At 38.6% G+C, this 20204-nt stretch overlaps 1 protein-coding gene across 2 annotated transcripts; it reads right to left on the minus strand.

Annotated features, from left to right (window-relative positions):
• Positions 1-9715: 9715 nt before the first annotated feature.
• On the minus strand, positions 9716-19016 carry LOC141605261 (uncharacterized). 2 transcript variants are annotated; one of them, XM_074423959.1, is made up of 15 exons: positions 18893-19016; positions 18659-18790; positions 15617-15750; positions 15387-15507; positions 15240-15304; positions 15026-15139; positions 13916-13990; positions 13417-13455; positions 13263-13334; positions 12651-12764; positions 12097-12168; positions 11984-12020; positions 11495-11607; positions 10590-10799; positions 9716-10297 (listed from the first exon to the last, which is right to left on the minus strand). In XM_074423959.1, the coding sequence occupies exons 2-15, from the start codon at positions 18738-18740 to the stop codon at positions 10205-10207; spliced, it is 1341 nt and encodes a 446-aa protein (XP_074280060.1). In that variant the 5' UTR covers positions 18741-18790; positions 18893-19016; the 3' UTR covers positions 9716-10204. The 2 variants fall into 2 exon arrangements, with proteins under 2 accessions (XP_074280060.1, XP_074280061.1); XM_074423960.1 differs by having other exon boundaries at positions 18659-18764; positions 18893-18999.
• Positions 19017-20204: the final 1188 nt, after the last annotated feature.

Genomic DNA, 20204 nt, shown 5'->3' on the forward strand with positions numbered 1-20204 from the left:
TGTCCAGGGAGGTGGGCAGAAGATCAGTGGCAAGTTATTTATGATGGAGAAGAAAGCAGCCGAGGAAGATGCGCACGTTATCACCGGTACATTCCTTGTTAATGGTATTCCTACCTTTGTTTTGTTTGATTCGGGGGCTTCTCAGTCGTTTGTGTCTTCGAGTCACGTTAAATAGTTGGGTTTGAGAGTATATGAGTCTGTTAGTGAGCAAGTTTTCATACCTTCGGGTGAGTCTGTATCGTGTGGGAGATTGTTCAGAGATGTATCTTTGATAGTTGGGCAAGTTGATTTCCCTGTAGACTTGCTAGAGTTTCCTTTTAATGGTTTTGAGATGATAGTCGGGATGGATTGGTTAGGAAAGTATAAAGCTAAGATAGACTGTCATCAAAAGAAAGTGTCTTTAAGAGGTCCTAAGGGCGTTAGTGTGTCTTATCGTGGGTTTCTAGTCAAACCCAAAGTTAAGTTGATTGCAGCTGTCACCTTGAAGTCTTATCTGAGGAAGGGATGTCCTCTGATCTTGTGCCATGTGAGAGATGACCGGATAGAGAGTCCGACGATTGATGAGATACCAAAGTGGTGGGAGAGTTTGCGAGACGTTTTTCCAGAGGAGATTCCGGGGTTGCCACCGAAGAGGGAGATATATTTCACCGTTGAGTTGAAGCCAGGGACGGGGCCAATCTCTAAGGCACCGTACCGTATGGGTCCTAAGGAGATGGAGGAGCTTAGGAAGCAGTTGGATGATCTGATAGAGAAGGGATACATTAGACCAAGTGTATCGCCGTGGGGAGCACCAGTTCTTTTCGTGAAGAAGAAAGATGGGAGTTTGAGGTTATGCATAGATTACAGGGAGCTGAACCGAGTGACGATAAAGAACAAGTATCCTTTGCCAAGGATAGATGACCTGTTTGACCAGTTGAGTGGTGCAACAGTCTTTTCTAAGATTGATTTGAGGTCGGGGTACCATCAGGTGAAGATTAGAGAGGTGGACATACCAAAGACAGCTTTCACGTCGAGGTATGGCCATTATGAGTATGTGGTGATGCCGTTTGGGTTGTCTAATGCGCCGGCAGTGTTTATGGATTTGATTAACAGAATCTTCAGACAGTTCTTGGACCAGTTGTAGTGGTGTTTATCGATGATATCTTAGTCTACTCTAAGACTAAGGAGGAGCATGAGGAGCATCTGAGGATCGTGTTGCAGACTTTGAGGGATCATGAGTTGTATGCTAAGCTGTTCAAGTGTGAGTTCTGGTTAGAGAAAGTTGCTTTTCTGGGGCACGTGATCTCTAAAGATGGGGTAGCTGTAGATCCGGCGAAGATTGAGGCAATGACAAAGTGGGAAGCACCAAAGAATGTTGCTGAGGTTAGGAGTTTCTTGGGTTTAGCTGGATACTACAGATGGTTCGTGAAGGATTTCTCCAAGATAGCTAGACCGATGACAGCGTTGATGAGGAAAGAGAACAGGTTTCGTTGGGATGAGAGTTGTGAGACGGCGTTTCAAACATTAAAGGAGCGTTTGACCACAGCTCCTGTCTTAGCATTGCCTGAAGGGAGCGAGAACTTTGAGGTTTATACGGATGCCTCGAAGAATGGGCTGGGATGTGTGTTGATGCAGAATGGTAAAGTGATTGTCTATGCTTCTAGGCAATTGAAGCCTTATGAGGAGAACTACCCTACTCATGATCTGGAGTTGGGTGCAGTGGTGTTTGCTCTCAAGATTTGGAGACATTACCTTTATGGAGCAATCTTTAAGGTATTTTCTGATCACAAGAGTCTCAAGTACATCTTCACGCAGAAGGAGTTGAACATGAGACAGAGGAGGTGGATGGAGCTGATTGGCGATTATGACATGGAGATCATCTACCATGAAGGGAAGGCCAATGTTGTTGCTGATGCTTTGAGTAGGAAGAGTGTACATTCTCTGTGTGTGACTCTATCCTTGATGAGGCTGAGGGATGAGGTAGCGAGTTTTGGGATACATATGATGCGAAAGGAGATGCCATGGGTGATATGACAAGACATCTTGAGTTTTATGATGATATTCGAGGTAAGCAGGCTTTGGATCCTAAGATAGTTGAGTGGAGAGCTGAAGTAGAGAAAGGGACAGTGTCCCGGTTTTCTATTCATACAGATGGTAGTTTGAGGTTTGATGGTAGGTGGTGTGTTCCTAATGATGAGGAGTTGAAAAAGACTATCATGACAGAGGCACATTGCACACCATATTCAGTTCATCCAGGAGGAGACAAGCTATACAAGGATTTGAAGAAAACGTTTTGGTGGCCTGGGATGAAGAAAGAGACTGAGTTTGTGTCCCGTTGTTTGACATGCCCGAGAGTTAAAGGGGAACAACGACGACCACAAGGTAAGATTCAGTCTTTAGAGGTACCTGAGTGGAAGTGGGAATCCATTTCCATGGATTTCATTGTGGGTTTGCCAAAGAGTCAACAAGGTAACAACATGATTTGGGTGATAGTGGATCGTCTGACCAAGTCAGCTCACTTTGTTCCAATGAAAGATACATGGACTAAGGCACAATTGGCTATGGCCTATCGAAAGAACGTGCTCAAGTTACATGGAGTCCCTAAGGACATAGTGTCCGACGAGAGATGCGAGGTTTATATCGAGGTTTTGGAAGGAGTTGCGGAATCGTTAGGAACAACTTTGAAGATGAGTACAAAGATTTCATCCTGCGACAGACGGGCGGACGAGAGAACAATCAAGACTCTTGAGGATATGTTGCGAGCTTGTGTGATGGATTTTGGTGGTAGCTGGGAGCAGAGGTTGGACTTGATAGAATTTTCTTACAATAACAGCTATCACACAAGTATTGGCATGGCACCGTTTGAGGCTTTGTATGGGAGGAGATGTAGGAGTCCAATCTGGGGACGATAGTCTTTGGCAAAGTGGTTTTAGGACCAGAGATGGTGCATGAGATGGTGGAACAGATTAAGATGATCAGGGAACGGATGAGAGCAGCTCAGGATCGACAAAAGAGTTATGCAGATCTACATCGTCGGGACATAAGAGTTTCAAGTTGGGGACAAGGTTCTTTTGAAAGTGTCTCCTATGCGCGGGGTTATGAGATTTGGGAAGAAAGGCAAGCTAAGTCAGAAGTTTATAGGGCCTTATGAGATCTTAGAGCGAGTTGGGGAAGTTGCTTATCGTCTGGCTTTACCAGCTGCGTTAGAGAGAGTGCATAATGTGTTTCATGTATCGCAGCTGCGGAAGTATGTGAGTGACCCGTCACATGTGTTGGAGGCAGAGAGCTTATAGCTAGATGAGTCCTTATCATATCTTGAGGTGCCTAAGCAGATTCTAGACCGAAAGGTTAGAAAGACTAGGGGAGGTGAGACAGTTTTGCTTAAGATCCTCTGGTCTAACCACGAGACCGAGGAAGCTACATGGGAGCCAGAGGAAGCTATGAAAGAGCGTTACCCTTTCCTTTTTGATCAGGTATGTATGGTTACGGGGACGTAACCTTGTTTCTTTTAGGGGGTAGGAGATGATCGCGAGCGCTTTTTAGAGTTTTATACCCCTTTTATATGTTGTGTCGGTATGTTGGTCGGGATGAGTTGGGTTAGTATCATGTTTTATGTTGAATTTTGTTTGGCTTTTGAGTCGGGAATGTTGTGGGAGTACCTTTGTTTAGTAGTGGTTTGAACTTCGAGGACGAAGTTCCTTTTAAGGAGGGAAGACTGTAATACTCCGTATTTATAAGTCTTGGGGTACTCTATCGAGTAGGCCTTACTCTGTCGAGTAAGGGTAAGTTGCGAAATAAAATAGTTTCGACTGTTGGGTACTCGATCGAGTAGTCAGGGCACTCGATCGAGTAAGGGGGTACTCGATCGAGTACCTTGGGTACTCGATCGAGTGTCCGGTTTTACGGGGAGTTTTCTCGGGTTTTGTTAATTATGCGATTAAGGTATTTAAGCTTCATCGTCATTATTCTAAATCACTTTTACAAAACCTAAATTCCTGTTTAAGAGAGAAAGCAAAAAAGTTCATCTTCTTAATCGCATTCTTAGCAATTCCCGGAGTTCAGACGGTCAGTTCTTGTCGTTGTTCGTACCGTTGAGTTCCTTGCGTCGAGGGTAAGATCTATGTACCCTTTTTATTGTATTTCCTTCGATTTGGTTAAACCCTAATTTAGAGATTGGGGGTTTTGTGTGTAGTATGTGATGTGGTAGTCTCTATGTGTTGTATGATAGGAGGAGGGTTCATAGAAGAGGCTTTTTGACTCGGCGGTAGAGACCGTCGATTGTGTGCATATCGGTAGGATTTCTACTCGGTATTAGTCCCATAATGGGATATTGGTTGATGTATTGTATTTGGTTGTTTGATATAATAATTGTATTGTGATTGTGGTTGTGATCGTTGTTGATGGTTCTCGAGGCGTGTCCTCGGCCGAGTGGGGTCACTTGCGGGAGTGGCTTCACGCCCTAGTTTCGCCTTCTGTGGAACCCGCCACCGAAGGGATGTGCACATTAATGGACAGGGTTTATCGCTCACTATGTGGAGCGGGGATTTGGTGGGTGCAGTGCAGTCCCCCACTAGCGTGGTCGGTCCAAAGGACGATCGATATTGAGATGGTGGGAATTGGTTGGTTGTGCGTGTGTGTGATGATTAAGTTTGTTTGTTTATCTTATCATTGTCGTTTATATTGATTGTGTGATTAGTACTTGACCCGGTGTTGTTTTGTAAACTGCGGTGATCCATTCGGGGATGGTGAGCGGATATTGAGCGGTATTGAGATGAGTCTTTGGGATAGGCTGGGATGCCACGACATGATGATAGGAGTCTTCCGCTGTAGTCTTTAGTTTATTTACATTTCAGTTAGAATAGTCAGTTTGAGAACATGTATCGTACTTTTGGTTTGGTTTTAAGGATTGTAACTATTCGTTAATCATTTATAATAAACGTTGTTTCTTCATTGTTGTTTGATTATCATTGCCTCGGGTAACCGAGATGGTAATGTCGTCATACCTGAGTGGTCCTGGTAAGGCACTTGGAGTATGGGGGTGTTACAACGAATATGAGATGTCATCACTTTGAGTCTAGCTTCCGCTGTCACGAGTTTAGATGCCTTGTTTTGATGTATTGAGATTTATATACTTTTACTTTGGTTTTCAGTTGAGACGATGTATTCACTAAACTTTACACTTTAATAATTGTTCTTGAATGGTTACTTTTGATATACTTACCTCGGGCAACCGAGATGGTAGCATCTCCATATGCTAGAGTGGTCCTTGGTAAGGCACTTTGGTATGTGGGGGTGTTACAAAGTGGTATCAGAGCGACAATTTTGGAACCTGAACCAAGGAACCAAATGAATGTAGGGTGTCAATTAAAATGAACCTGGTGTATGTGTGTTGGGAGCCCGAAGCCCCCACATCTCAGAATCCTGGCCCCATCATGCTTAAGTCAGCCACAACGAAGGGGTAAACGTATAGGGGTATATCTATGTAAGTGTGTGTGCTGAATATGTATGTATATCTAGTATGTTTGTAAGATTATAAAGTAGGAAATTTTGCTCCATTTTACAATGAAAACTAGCAATCCACTAATCGTAATCTGTCAATTACCAAACACTCAAATTAATTCTGCTAATTAAAATATGCTCAAACATTCTAATAAAATTTGTCATTTATAATCTACTTTTGCAATCTGCTTATACTAAAATTAATCTGTTGTTTACCAAACAGAGCCTATATGGTAAGGTGTGTATGGATGGATGGATAATAACAATCTTACAAACATGCTAGTTATCTATTGATTTGCATAATAAGGAGTTCTTTTTAAGGGATCGGTTTCTAAAATAGACAATCTATTTGATTCATGTAAGAAATTTTTGCCCGTAAAGATCGGGCGATAAGAAGTTCTTTGCGTGATGAATGACAGTAAAAATAGATGATATAAAATCTCTACCATTACAAATGTCCTAAGAAAAGATAATTAAAGTTAAGACCTATAGAATGTTAATTAGCTACAATCACGTTTCATTTATTATCTTCGTAGCTCCGTTTGCTCAATTGATGATCAACCATATAACATAATCATCTACGTACATTTCCTCGATTGTATTTTATATTCTTACGTAACCGACTAGTCTAAATTAAACGTGACTATTATAAAATAAATGACTTTCATTTTGAGAGAGACCGTAAAATTAAACGTGACTAAGTTATAAAATGCCACACTTTTAATCGTTTTATTATGGATTGGGACTCAAAATGACTTTTTCATTTATTACATATTTTTATAACAATTGTACCCATTTATCATAGATTATAATCATTTTATTATCACCTCATCTTATACAATATTGTGTATATATCTATTTTATTACTTATAATACCATTTTTATTTATTGAGTATGTCTTCTGAGAGACGGTCTCTCAATAAATTTATTTATTGGGAGACTATTTTACAATTTTAAGAAAAAATGGTACTAAAGATAATAAAATACGTACAAATCATGATTAAAGATAAAATGAGTATATTTATTATGTAAATAGGTACGAAATTATTATGTCACGATCAACAACACAAAAGGGTATAGATGACTGATCTCTCAATAATTTACTAAAAGACCGTCTCTCCCAAATTTTACTGTTATTTAAAACTGCGATTAATTTTTCAATAAAATTATTAAAAGACCGTCTCTGAGGTGATCTACTCGTATAATATTATTGAAATACTTTTCACCCTAGCCGGCTGTTTACCAACATGTTGACTACTTGGTAAAAGTGTACAACCACTATAATATAAGACTACACACAAATTCTTTTTTGAGACTGTAAGATCCGTCTAAAATAGTAAGACAAATACCGTTTCCTCTCACAAAAAACAATAGGTCTTGGTATAGACGGGTGAGGCGTATAGACGGGTAAAGACCTCTAATAAAATGGGTAGGGGGACAAGGTGGGGCACCCTCCATGTGCTTCCCATTTTATGGTAATGAGTATTTTGTGAGGAGAAATGGTATCCGTCTATACGTATAGACGGATAGTGTCCGTCTATAATAAGAATTTGTGCACAAAAAACTCATTTATGGAGTGAGTGGGAAAGCACATGGGGGTGTCCCACCACCCATGTATTTCACACTTGTGAGAGAACCTTACGGTGTGAAGTAAGGTCCAACTTACTTCTTTTCTCCCAACACTTGCCATATTTTCTTACCCAAAAAACAAACTAGCTATTTCCATAACCTCATTTTCCAAATTCCACCATGGAGATACCTTTAGACCTTACAAACAACTTCACCATCTTCCTCACCGTCATCGTCTTTATGTTAATAACACGGTCACTAAGACACCGTGGCGACTGCCTTCCAGCCACCAAGTATTATAGTCCCAATAAGGTGAACTATATGGAAAATGCTCCAAATTGCATGGTTTGCTTAGAAGAATTAACCCGAGGCGAAATGATACGAAAGATGCCGAAATGCAAGCATTGCTTCCATGTTGAGTGTATTGATCCATGGCTTGTATCTCATTCGACATGCCCGGTTTGTAGGCATCAAGTTATTCCTGAAAATTATCATCAACAACAAGCAATTAAGAAAAGAAATGTATTGTTTCGTTTTATTTTATTTGTTGAACATGTTTCTACCCAAATTGGGTATCCTCTTGATTTTGGGATTAGCTTAGATCCTTGTGGAAATCAAAGATGATTATTTAACTTTTATTTGTTTGTTTGTTTGTCGCGTTAATTATTTTTTATGGATATAATTATTACGGAGTACATTTTATTTAAAATATATGTGACGAATTTACCTTAATTTTCATTCACAAAATCTCATTGAAGACGGCACGTATCCGTCACTCTGGAGTGACGGATACCATTTCCTCTCACAAATGACCCAAATAGAGGAGAGAGGGAAGCACATGGGGGTGCCCCCACCTTGTTCCCCCTATCCGTTTTTGAGTGGCATTACCCGTCACTTGCTCCGACCCGTCTTCAGCAAGACTAACTGATTTTCATTAGTAAATCGTGATTTAATGATATGTCCAAGAGGACGAAGGTACATGATTTGATAAAAAAAACGTACAACATTAAACATTTTGAAGATCACAAAATCTCATTGAAGACGGCACGTATCCGTCACTTTGGAGTGACGGATATCATTTCCTCTCACAAATGACCCAAATAGAGGAGAGAGGGAAGCACATGGGGGTGCCCCCACCTTGTCCCCCCTATCCATTTTGTGAGTGGCATTACCCGTCACTTGCTCCGACCCGTCTTCAGCAAGACTAACTGTTTTAAGATATACTTATATTTTGAGAACGAGAGTTAGCTCAAGTGGTAAGAACTTTCTTACCCCAATTCGATTCTCACTCGCGACATAATGCACTCATTTGGAAAAAAAAAAATATACTCATATTTTAGGAAAAGTCCAAAATGCATGGAACATACAGTTTGTTTGGGATAATGATACGGCGTCACCGGACGGTGCTCAATTTCGACGCCACCCTCTCACATGCATCTCTTATTATTGAGGTCCCCACTTATTCTATGGGATATATCCATTATTTTGTAGGTCTTCATTTATTGCATTTGAGAGGGTGGCACCGAGATTGGGTGACACAGAGTGACGCTAACTCATTTTCCCGTTTGCAAAAGGTAAAGTAACGCATGCCAAATAATTTCGACAGGTCCACGAGGAAGTCGTAGTCAACTGTTGTCAACCAGCTGTCGATCGAAGTAAACGTTTAACGTATTTTATAAAATATCATTCTGGTTGTTATTGTCATTTTGTGTATACCATTCGATTTAATTTGGATTTGAGTCAAGTAAGATCATTAAGGTAGTAAAGCTATCTTTAAATTTTAACACGGTTGTATTTCCAATACTTGAATCCAATCCAAGAACTTTGATTAAATTAAAATAATTTATTATCGGCTGGTCTAAGTGTGAGGCAGTTTATAGACTATACATCAGATGTAAACATCTGATATTCTGATTGTGTACTTTCTGAGTATTAAAATAAAATTTTTGAGCTTTTTTCCAAATATTGTAAATTTTAGTATAAAGTTTTTGAGCACCTTCATTTAAACATTAAACTAAAAAAATACAATATTGTCAAAAACAGTACATAATTAAATATGTTCAAAAAAAATACATATTTACTCAATAACTAAAAGGATATGAGATAATGCATCAGATGCGCAGTCCTTTTTTCGGTATTCAGGTTAATGATGCATGTTTAAGTGTTGGATTAGCAAATAGCCATGCAAGTTGATGAAGTAGTTGAATACTTGAATCATTGTGTTGAATACAATGTATCATGCAGGTGAACTGTGGCTAAAGCTCTGAAATTTTCTATATGAAAATGAGTTTATGGAATAATTGGAAAAAATTGCAATCAAATTCGTGTTATAGTCTAAATTTGATTTGATGAGATAATTAATTAATTTGACCATAACAAAGACGGGTTTTAAATCCGAGTTTTAGTCTTTTAATTTGTAAACAGTTTTTACAGTAATATAGTTATAAAACAGATCCAAACGTATGTACGACTTTGTCAGTGCGTAAAAGTAGTCAATAAAAAATTGTGTTTTACAATAATTTGTGCAAAACTATCTTACACAAATATTTGGGTTTTTGTCCACGTGAATGACATGATTATAAAGACTTGATTCTTATGAATGATAGAGATGGAATAACAATATAATGATTAATGTCTCCTATTCATTGGAAAATAAGAGCATGTACAATAAAGAAAAAGTAACCTTCTCTTAGCACTTTATTTCATTTAAGAAAAGATAGTCCTTGTGTCAATTATCCAATGACAGTTTTTTTTATGTCTGAGTGTTAAGAAAGTTGAAGAATGATAACCACAGAGCGTGACTGTCGAAATAATCTCGCAATAAAACAGTTTTATTTTTCTTGGAACCGGCATTAAAACAAACTTCCAAGTTATAAGTCAAAAATTTGAAATCGCCTCAATAATTTTCATAGTTGAAAGCTTCCACAAAATTTTCATCTATTACCTTTTTCAAAGTGAGCCTGCTTTTCTGAACCAGTTGCAAGCAGGGCTTGCCTTTAAGCTCTGTTCTCCAATATACCTGCAGTTGCTTAAGACGTAGATACCCTTTGCATATAAGAACGGGCATCTCTCTGAGCCAAGATCGTTTTCTTCCATCAAAGGAGTAGTCTGATTCTAGACAATACTAGGCTTCAACATCTTCTGAGTGCACGATTGCTCATGAAGCGACTTCTGCACTCTCTGATTCCGTAATTTGGCTTTTGATTTTAGTTGACTGCGAGAGCAATAACTGGTGAACTCTCTGTTTCAACTGCAGTAAAACAAGGTAAATGAAGATGAGATAGGAGGGCTTACAAAAGCCGAATATGAGTAACAGGGACAAGACTCGAAAGCAATATGTAGTGTCACAAAACTCTTAACAGTATAGGTGCAAGTTTTTGGTTAACACTGGCACAGGATAAGTTTACGGTACAACAGGTGAAACTTTCGAGGATTTTCGGTCTTAAACGTCAACACTGCATCCCTAAACCTTGAATCTTCGCCTTCTCTACCGGAAGAGTATAAGCTAAGTAAGCGAAATTCAGAATAAATAAAAGCAGCACCTCGTCAAGACCAAGTTTGGTCTTTACAGATACACGGATAGCTCCATGAGGCCCAATCATCCGATATCTCGCTAGATCTGGATTTTCTGTGCTTAAATCTTCAGTTACAAAAACTGATGGGTCGTCGTCATTCAAGAGATCACCTTTGGAAATAACATCAAGCCATAGATGATCGGGGAACCTCTCCCTCACTTCTTTGTAGGTTACAAACTGCATATTTAACGAAAAACAAGAATTTTAACCATGACACTACAGCAACATAATAAGAATCCTGCAAACCATTTCGAGAGAGCCTGGCATACAATTTACTACAAACTGGCCTAATAAGCAATGCCTAATCTGGTGACAGATACAGTATAATGTAATGACATGAAAGACTGAGTTATCAAAAAAAAATTCACGCAGAGAATAACAATAGAGTTAATCTTAAAATTGTTTCAAGTCGCTACCGGAAGCATTATAAGGAACCCCTGCTGCGGTACTAGACATTTTCGACCAAATCATCAAAATCAGGTCTTAGAAGGGCCGGGTAAGGGGCTATTCCCCCTACATCTAAAAAACCACCCATCAATATATAAGTATCTTAACCACATTGTCATGGTACTAATTACTCTCAAAGGAAAGCGGATGTTTTATTATGTGATTTTATCATTATCCAAGTCACTATTTGTCGATTGGCATTTCAGACGGAGTCCCAACTCCCAACCACTAAAGTTCTCCAACAGAGTTATAAAATTAGAAATAAGTGTTGTTTGTTTTTAAGGGAAAGTTATAAAATTAAGATCAAAGGCTAAAAGGCCTTAAACATACAGTGCACTCATTTTTTGCAAGTCTACGACTGACCGTCATTGCTTCAGCGTACTTAACAAGTAATTTCATCTAATAAAAATAAAACAGAAAATTACCTGGTCAGAGGCTGACATTCCACATTCACCAGACAAGTCATGAACATAAACTACTGCAGTTGGCAGATGCGAGAGGACTGCAAGAGTGAGCTTCTCCAAATTGTTCCTAACCTCTTTTGATTAAAAGAGAGAACAAACCAAAAACATACATTTAGATAGAATGGACAGCAACATGGGATTTAATGATGATGAATCAAATATTTAACAGATAAGGTTTAACTTAAAGCACGTGAAAATCTTAACAAAAGGGACGGAGCCTGGAACCTGGAGGACGGTAGGCGACAACAACTTTAAGTTTGATAGGGATTATAGCTTCAATTTCAGTGTATTTGAACAACTACACTAAATGAATGCCACTATTAACAATAACTATGCCATGAGACATTTCAAGAACCTTTTCTATTTAGTAGTAGAAACACCATTCTTATGAGTCGCATGATTTCCACAACACATAATGTACAAAAGAATGCAAATTGCATCTTCACTCACCATCTGAGCGCTTGAGCAGACCAGGAGTATCAGTGACCTGCAACAAGTTCCAACTCAAACTGGGAGAACATTACGTGAAAATACTTTTGAACCTGAATGTTTGAGGAACTGACCTGAAAACGCTGATAGTCAACAGTAATATGACCCATTAGTATCCCTCTTGTTGTGAATGGATAATTGCAAATCTGGAGAGTGTACAAGAACCAGTAAATTTCTACAAGATCTTACAAGCTTCACTTTTCAAGGCTCACTATCACGCACCATAAAGTTTATGCATTCTGGGATATGAATCTGTCTAAAGAATATTAGGTACGCCGAAAATGAATCTGTCTAAAGAATATCCGTCTAAAGTTTATGCATTCTCCAAGTATTGGCGGGATTTGAGAAAAGGACTCCTCTTGCAGCCTAGTTCGGAGAGGGAGTACAATAGGGATAATATTGTTTTGGTCATTTGCAAGTGAAAAGCAACTTGGTCAGATCGAAAGTACAGGAAGTCTATTGTTAGAGCATCAGGCAAGAGACAACTCCAATTGATCAACATGGATTGACAATTTGGCTAATACCGTATTACTGCAAAAGTTAAAAAATAGTGACCCGAAACAAGAAATACAAGACCTGAATAATTGAATATAAATTCAACCGTAATCACATTCAGATCTCTGCATACCTCGGGCTTTCCAGTTGAGAGGATACGGACCAAAGATGATTTACCAACATTAGGAGCTCCAACAAGACACAATGTTGGAGTTTCCAGATCAATAACCGGCATAGCTCGTAAGGCCTACAAACAATCGTGATTAATGTGAGATTAATTTACGAAATGCATTTCCTTCGAATAGTGAGGTGAATTTCGGATTTTCATTTCCAGAGATAAAAAGTACAGCCACCAAGATGTAGTTCATTTTCAATTCTACCAGGAATGCTACTATTTGACACAGAAGCCCTAACACCTAACAAACCCCCGTCCCAGAAAAAAACAAAGGTAATGATTGTCAGGACGACAAAAAACCATAGAATCAACTGATATTTGTTGCCAGTCCGTATGATCGAAGAACGTTTTCTGTTCATCAACCAAACAATGTCTTGCATCTGTCCAACGACACAACATGCCAATTTTGCTAACATCATCAACCAGACACCAATTCAATGCTATATTTTTCTTTAAAAAAAAGAAAAGAATCCTAACATGCAGTATGCACACATGCATACAAATAGAAAATATACCAGATTCCATTCTCATGCAACTTTTCAACATAGAACATTTGCAAAGGACTCGTACCTTGGCAATATCCAACAAACTATCAACAGCTTTTTTCTCACGGTTGAAAGTCTCTTCTACACATTTGATACCCTTGGGAAAAAAACAATAAGATTAAGATTTTGCATCAACTAAACTGATCATAACTCCTGACGTTTCCTAATTGGATATTTACCTCATTCAACCGTTCCTCGGCCTCTTTCTTAGTCGTAGACTGCAACATTCCAGACAGGTACTTGTTAAAATATTTCATAGATGCACAAGTACAGAACTAGCACAACAACTATATAAATTGCTCTACTGCAGGATGCGAGTTATAAGCACTTGCATACTGGAGCATGTAGCCATCTCAAGACAGAACTAAACCAAGTAGAACAAACTACAAGTAATTTTCTCTGAACCTTACTCTTACTATATTGTTTTTCCTCCTCTCTTTCTTCCTACTAAGAAAGACTGAAAAATGTCTAAAACAAAAAATAAAACTTGAATACTTTAAGGAAAGTAAAGAGAGAAATTGCCCATCTCCCATCTTGTAGACACAAAATGAACCATCCATGGAGCACCACTTTTGGTTGGTGGGGAATTTAAAAGACCAATTCGACTTAACGAGTATCGGGTATTTAGGAAATTGTACATATGAACAGCCATATTAAAATCTGACATACGAAATCGACCTTGGCACAAAGAGCAGCACGCTCTTTTGCAACAGAAGTAACCTTCTTCCGCAGGTTATTTACCTTCCACAAAACCTACAAAATAATCAAGGGCAAAATGTAAACATACATACGACTAATCAAAGCCGAAAGTTCTAACAAACAAATCATAATGCATGAAACTGGAGAAATAGAAGACCGGCAATTGGCTTAATGATTAGCGTATAGTTTACCTTCACTGATTAAAGGCAAAACAGTAAATGTCACAAGGGTCGTCACATTTTGGTGGTTTTGCAGATACTCATCATTTATGTAAGATCTTTCATAACATTCAAAAACCTTCTTAATAATTCATAAGAAAACCTAAATGAGCTTATGAAAACTTCTTTACAGTGAACATTGAAGATAAGCCATTAGCAAATGTCCCTGACAGATAACATTGATACCATTGACAACAATGCAGCTAACTATTTCTTGCAACCAATGCTCTGCAACGAGTTATTTGGCCACAATCAACATTAACCGTAGTAGCATTATCTCAGACTTAAGCCAATCATATGGGCCTACCATTTTTTTGGTCTCCAAAAGTTTCTCCCTTCAGTTTGTCACATGCTACTCATAGTCATCGGCATCATCTTCCCTTAGTAGTTGTTTAGTTGCCATCAATTTCTTAGATATGGAAAACTACTGAGTTGTTTGGTAGATAAAATCTTTGGAAAAAGGATTTCTATGAAGTTTCACCTCCTACAAATTAGAGGAAATTGCGTATCTAAGGAGACTTAGGTCAGTGAGACTTCCCATGAGTAATTCTAACTCTCTTATCAATTAAACACATATCACAACTTTTTCGTGTAATCGTAATTCATCACAAGTACTAATTCACGGGAATTTTGAGTTCCGACAAGCAACCAGATGCGCTCTAAGTTCATTCTAAGAGTTAACACATTAGACTATTACTCATCAATTAAGGAAATGGCCAGCTAAACAAGATAGAAAAGATCTGATGCTTCTGAAAAGATCATGAACAACAAATTTATCTAAAATCCAATAGCTAGCCTATGGGTAGAGTTATAGCGGCAGCCATTAATATAACTGGAAGGACAAATAATTGTGAGAGTGTTTTAGAATCACCTCTTCATAGAATCCATCTCCAAGAGTCAACTCGACCAGGGATCTCTCATAAGGATGCAAGTATTTTTTGTTCGGGAAGTTCTCCGTATAAGTTCTGAGAGGGACTGCCAACTCCTGAAGAAACAATGAAATGAAATGGTCAAACTATACGCATACTGCAACCTTAGAAGCCAAGACCAAGAGAGTAATAAGATATTTACATTGGAAAGCTTACTTTCATCAGTGCATCAAGTTGTTTAGCACCCCTATTCCTCTCCCGCTTCGCAATATTGGCAATGCCTATAAAACAAGCGAATAAAAATTTCAATACACTAATGTTAATCATTTGTAAACACAGAGTACTATTTCTATAAACAAATACCCTTTGTAGGTGAAACCATCTTTGCTTTCCGCAAAGCAGATCCCAGAATATCAGTGGCTGGCATCACCATTGGCAGCTTCTGAAAGGCGCCAATGGTCTGAGCTTTCATCGATTCATCAACCTACAAAGATATGCGTCAGAATGATGAAATTATTACTATCCTTAGAAAAACCGAGCATAGGAGGAAGAAAAAGTAACTCAGAAGCCTTTCTTAGGAGCACAAAATTGACCTGTAATTTGTCAATCTTTTTAGTTTTTGTAGTGGTGATATAGCTTGCAGAAACAACATCAGGTGTAGTAGTTTGCATTTCTCTGCAGAAGCACATAACAGGATGGAGCACTTTTCGATGCAGCTGCTGGGGAACTAAACAATTACATAGCACTAATCAGATTGTCAAGGCAATCACAATAGAAAATCTCAGTTATATGAGCCAAATAGACACACACTGAAACATAGACAAATACTACCTGTATTCATGTTTATCGTCCTCATTTGACTTTGGTGGTCATTTGATGCCAACCTTTGACCCTTAATTAAAAACATATGTATAGATATAAGTGTTTTTTGTCTAACACCACCTTATAAAAAAGGTTTTTGCAAAACACCACCTTTAATAAATTTTCTGGCATTTTGGTACCTTTAAAAAAAACAAATTGTAAGACACCACTGAATGGCCGGAAACTGGGTATTATTGTAAAAACTCCGACAGTTTCCCTCCATTTTCCCCCTTATATTCCCACCATAGTTTTTCCCTCCATTTCCTCTTCACTATCTTCTGTCTTCTCTTCCTCTCTTCTCTCTTCTCTTTTGTCGCCTCACTTTTCACTTAACATACTCATTAATAATCAAATGTCGATGTGAGTATTCCAACACATTTGAAGACATAATTAAAAGAAGCAAAATACGGGAAGAAGTTATATGCCGAATGACGGAGATGAGAAACAATGAAGAGGGAACTGAAACTTCATCTTATAACAAATACTTAATCAAGCAATTGAAAGCGCATATGCTCTCCACCGGAAAAGGAAAGCACATATAACTCAATCACCAAGCACATATCCTTAATCATTCCCATTTTCCGGCCGAAATTAATACACATATATTTATTTTCCAGTGGGACTTTTCACACTTAATTTATTTAAGGATATGTTAAATTGCTTGAATGTAAATGCATTGAAAGCACATATGCGCAAGTAACCATAATCTAAGTTTCATTAAGAAGACTTGTTAATAAAGCAGGAGCTAGATGACGAATGATGGAGATGATAGAGTGAAGAGGGAAAGAGTGCGATGAAGGAGATGAAGAAAATAAGATGGAAGAAGGGAGATTAGCAGTGTGGTGTTGAGGAAGTTTGGGTTTTGATTTAAAATTGTTACAAATGACGCTTGAGAATGTTAATAAGACGAAGTCAACGCCGGATTTTTTTTCAATTTGGTCAAACTCCGGCGGTTTGTTTGTGTTTTACAATTTTTATTTTTTAAAGGTACCAAAATGCCAGAATTTTTTTTAAAGGTGGTGTTTCACAAACGACCTTATATTAAAGGTGGTTTTGGACAAAAAACACTAGATATAATGTAAATTTGTCATTTGATTGATCAAAATAGCTACTCTCATATTATCATTTTCAAAAGTTGTAACTATCGAATTTATGAGAAATATGTATCAAAGTCAAGTTTCATTGTCCATCAAAGTCAAACGCGGACAATATAAATGGGTGGGAGACAGTAAGCGTGTAACCAATATGCAAACAGTTATACAGGCTTACATTACTTCTTAGAGCTAAATTCAGACAAATATTACCCCAAACCGAGTCGGACACATTGATGTAAGATAAGTTAAAATAGAGATGAGTATAACATCATCTCATGATTGTACATCATAAACCGAGCCTTCGACCTAACAACTACTCCCTCTGTCCCGGTCATTTGTTGTCCTTTTCCATTTTAGGGTGTCTCAGTCATTTGTTGTCCTTTCTATTTTAAGAATGAATTTGATGAGTAATTTGATCATTCTCATTCAATTTGTTCCACTTGTCATTTAGTTATTGGTCTTTTACTCTTTCCTTGGTCTTTGTGCCAAAACGAAAGGACAACAATTGACCGGGACGGAGGGAGTACTTTAGAACTAAACTCCATCCTCAAATCAATCAAACCATCTACTCAAAAACACTGTTCATTCAGAAAATCCAAGTTATCAAAGTCAACCTAGCACCCAGTTTCACTTGGTTGAGTCGCGACATTAGCCACTAAGCAACCACCATTATTCACCCTAACTAAAAAGCTACTGCTGTAAGAAGATACTCTAACAACAACAGTAACAACAATCATATCCCAGTGCCAAATTTGCAGGATAAGGGGGGTCGGATGTACACAGCATTACCCTTGTGATAACAACTTTACACAAAAGTAGTAGTTTCCTAATGACCCAAGATGAAAATTGTGTCGAGAACTGCATCTAATGACTCCAACTTCCCATAAAATGAAGTGCAGCTTTATCAAAGTCGAGTTTTGTTGTCCAACAAAGTCAAAAGGGGACAATATAATGGCTTGGCCGTAAACAAGTAACCAATATGCAAACAGTTATACAAAGCTTACATTACTTCCTAGAACTAAATTCAGACGAATATTACCCTCAAACGAGTCGGATACATTGATCATCAAAATAGCTACTATCATATTATCATTTTCAAAAGTTGCAACTATCGTATTATGAGAAATTATGTATCAAAGTCGAGTTTCATTGTCCAACAAAGTCAAGCGGGGACAATATAGTGGCTTGGCCGTAAACAAGTAACCAATATGCAAACAGTTATACATTACTTTTTAGAACTAAATTCAGACAAATATTACCCTCAAACGAGTCGGACACATTGATCATTGATGATATAAGATAAGTTAATATAGAGATGAGTATAACAACAGCATGTTATGATTGAACATCATAAAGGGGGCCTTCGACGTAACAACTTTAAAACTAAACTCCATCCTCAAACCAATCAAACTATCTACTCAAATACCCAACTTATCAAAGTTGCCCTAATATCCACTTTCACTTGTGAGTTGTGACATTAGCCACTCTAACAACAACAGTGACAACAATGCTATCCTAGTGCCAAAATTGTGGGGTAAGGGGGAGTCGGATGTACGCAGCCTTATCCTTAAGTTAACAACACAAAGTAGCAGTTTCCGAATGACCCAAAATGAAAATTAACATAAAATGAAGCATACAGTAAAGCAATAAAAGGGGATAAGAAGACAAAAAAATTGTTACCTTTAGAAAATTTGTGGGATTTGAATAACAATCTATTTGAAGGAATTCTCCAAAGTTCCATAACATTTGAGGCTGCATTCATTTTGGTATGCTCTTCTATCTACTTCTAATTACTCAAAGCAATAATAATAACTGAAATTAAACAAAAGAAGCCATTACAAATTTGCAAGAAATACAATATAAAGTTGACATTCAAGCAAAAAAAAAAAAAAAGATGAAAGATTGAAACTTTACCTAATGAAGGATGAAATTAAAGGTTGTGCAGTAAATTTAAGTGCCCAGTATATTTGAGGAAGCTTGAATTTAGTGAAGGAGGGGGAGTTGATTAGCTTGGTAAACCCAAAATAATTCCTACTCCGAATCCCGGTAAAGATAGACATTGGGTCGGGTCAGCAGGGGCCGTTTTGGGCTGACCATAGGCCGGCCTGGCTACCTGAGACTGGCCCACATAGAGGCCCGGTCCAGTTTAGATTGTCGGGCTAGGTTGGCAAGCAGCCCCGCACTTTTGTCCACCTTTAGTAGAGGTGGCATATAGAGTTGGCTGGCAATGGGCCGTGTCGTTCCAGCCCGGGTCCTGGCCCGTTGTGCTTAGTCGAAATTTTGGCCCGGACCAAGCACGGTCAATTGTATTTTCAAGCCATGTCGCGTCGGCCCGCTTTTCCCATCCCCCACCGTGGCCCGCCCTTGGCTCGGGCAAATTCGTGTTCAGGCCGAGTCGTGGCCTGGGTCGTGCCTGGCCCGTGGGTCGGCCAAGTGACTTAATTTTTTTATTTTTATTTTTTTGTAAAATGATTAAAGTAATGTGTTTATGTGGGTGGGTGGGGAGTGGGGGGGGGGAAGGAAGGGCGATTAATGTATTATACAACCGGTTGTATATACAGCTTATTCAGTGTTGTGGAGCTTTGTTACGAAGTTGTCGAGCTCTATTAACAAAATTATCGAGTTATGATACAAAGTTTTTGAGCTTAACAGAATAATTATTAAGCTCAATAACTTCGTAAAATAACTCAATAACTTGTAAAATAACTCAATAACTTTGTGTGAGAGCTCGATAACTTTGACGCGGTTGTACATAGCTCTTATACAACCAGTTGTAGGATAATATTTGGGGGGGGGGGAGGCACTATGCAACATGAAGTTCCAAAGTAAGTTACGAAGTATAAGTGTATAACACTATGCAAATGTTTACAATAATTCGTATAATTCCCAAACAATACACATATTTAGGGTCGAGGCACGGGCCACGGTGGGGAATGGGAAAAGCGGGCCGGCATGGCACGGCTTGAAACTCGACGTGTCTAGGTCTGACCTTTTCCCAAATCTCGCGCCGTGCTCGAGCCGGCCCGCTACGGTACCCCGGACCGTGCTCGTGCCATTCTCGGGCCGCCCGTCGTGCCCAGGCTTGGATTGCCAACTCTAGTGGCAACTCGGTCAGTTGGGATCGAGGTCTGAATCTGGTCAAATCTCACTTATGGAGTGTAATTAGATATTTTAGAGTAGCGATAAGACCACTTATCTATCTAAGTAAATCTCTTATAAAATGAAT

The sequence above is a fragment of the Silene latifolia genome, chromosome 10, assembly GCF_048544455.1.
Source record: "Silene latifolia isolate original U9 population chromosome 10, ASM4854445v1, whole genome shotgun sequence".
In the NCBI taxonomy this organism is placed as follows: domain Eukaryota; kingdom Viridiplantae; phylum Streptophyta; class Magnoliopsida; order Caryophyllales; family Caryophyllaceae; genus Silene; species Silene latifolia.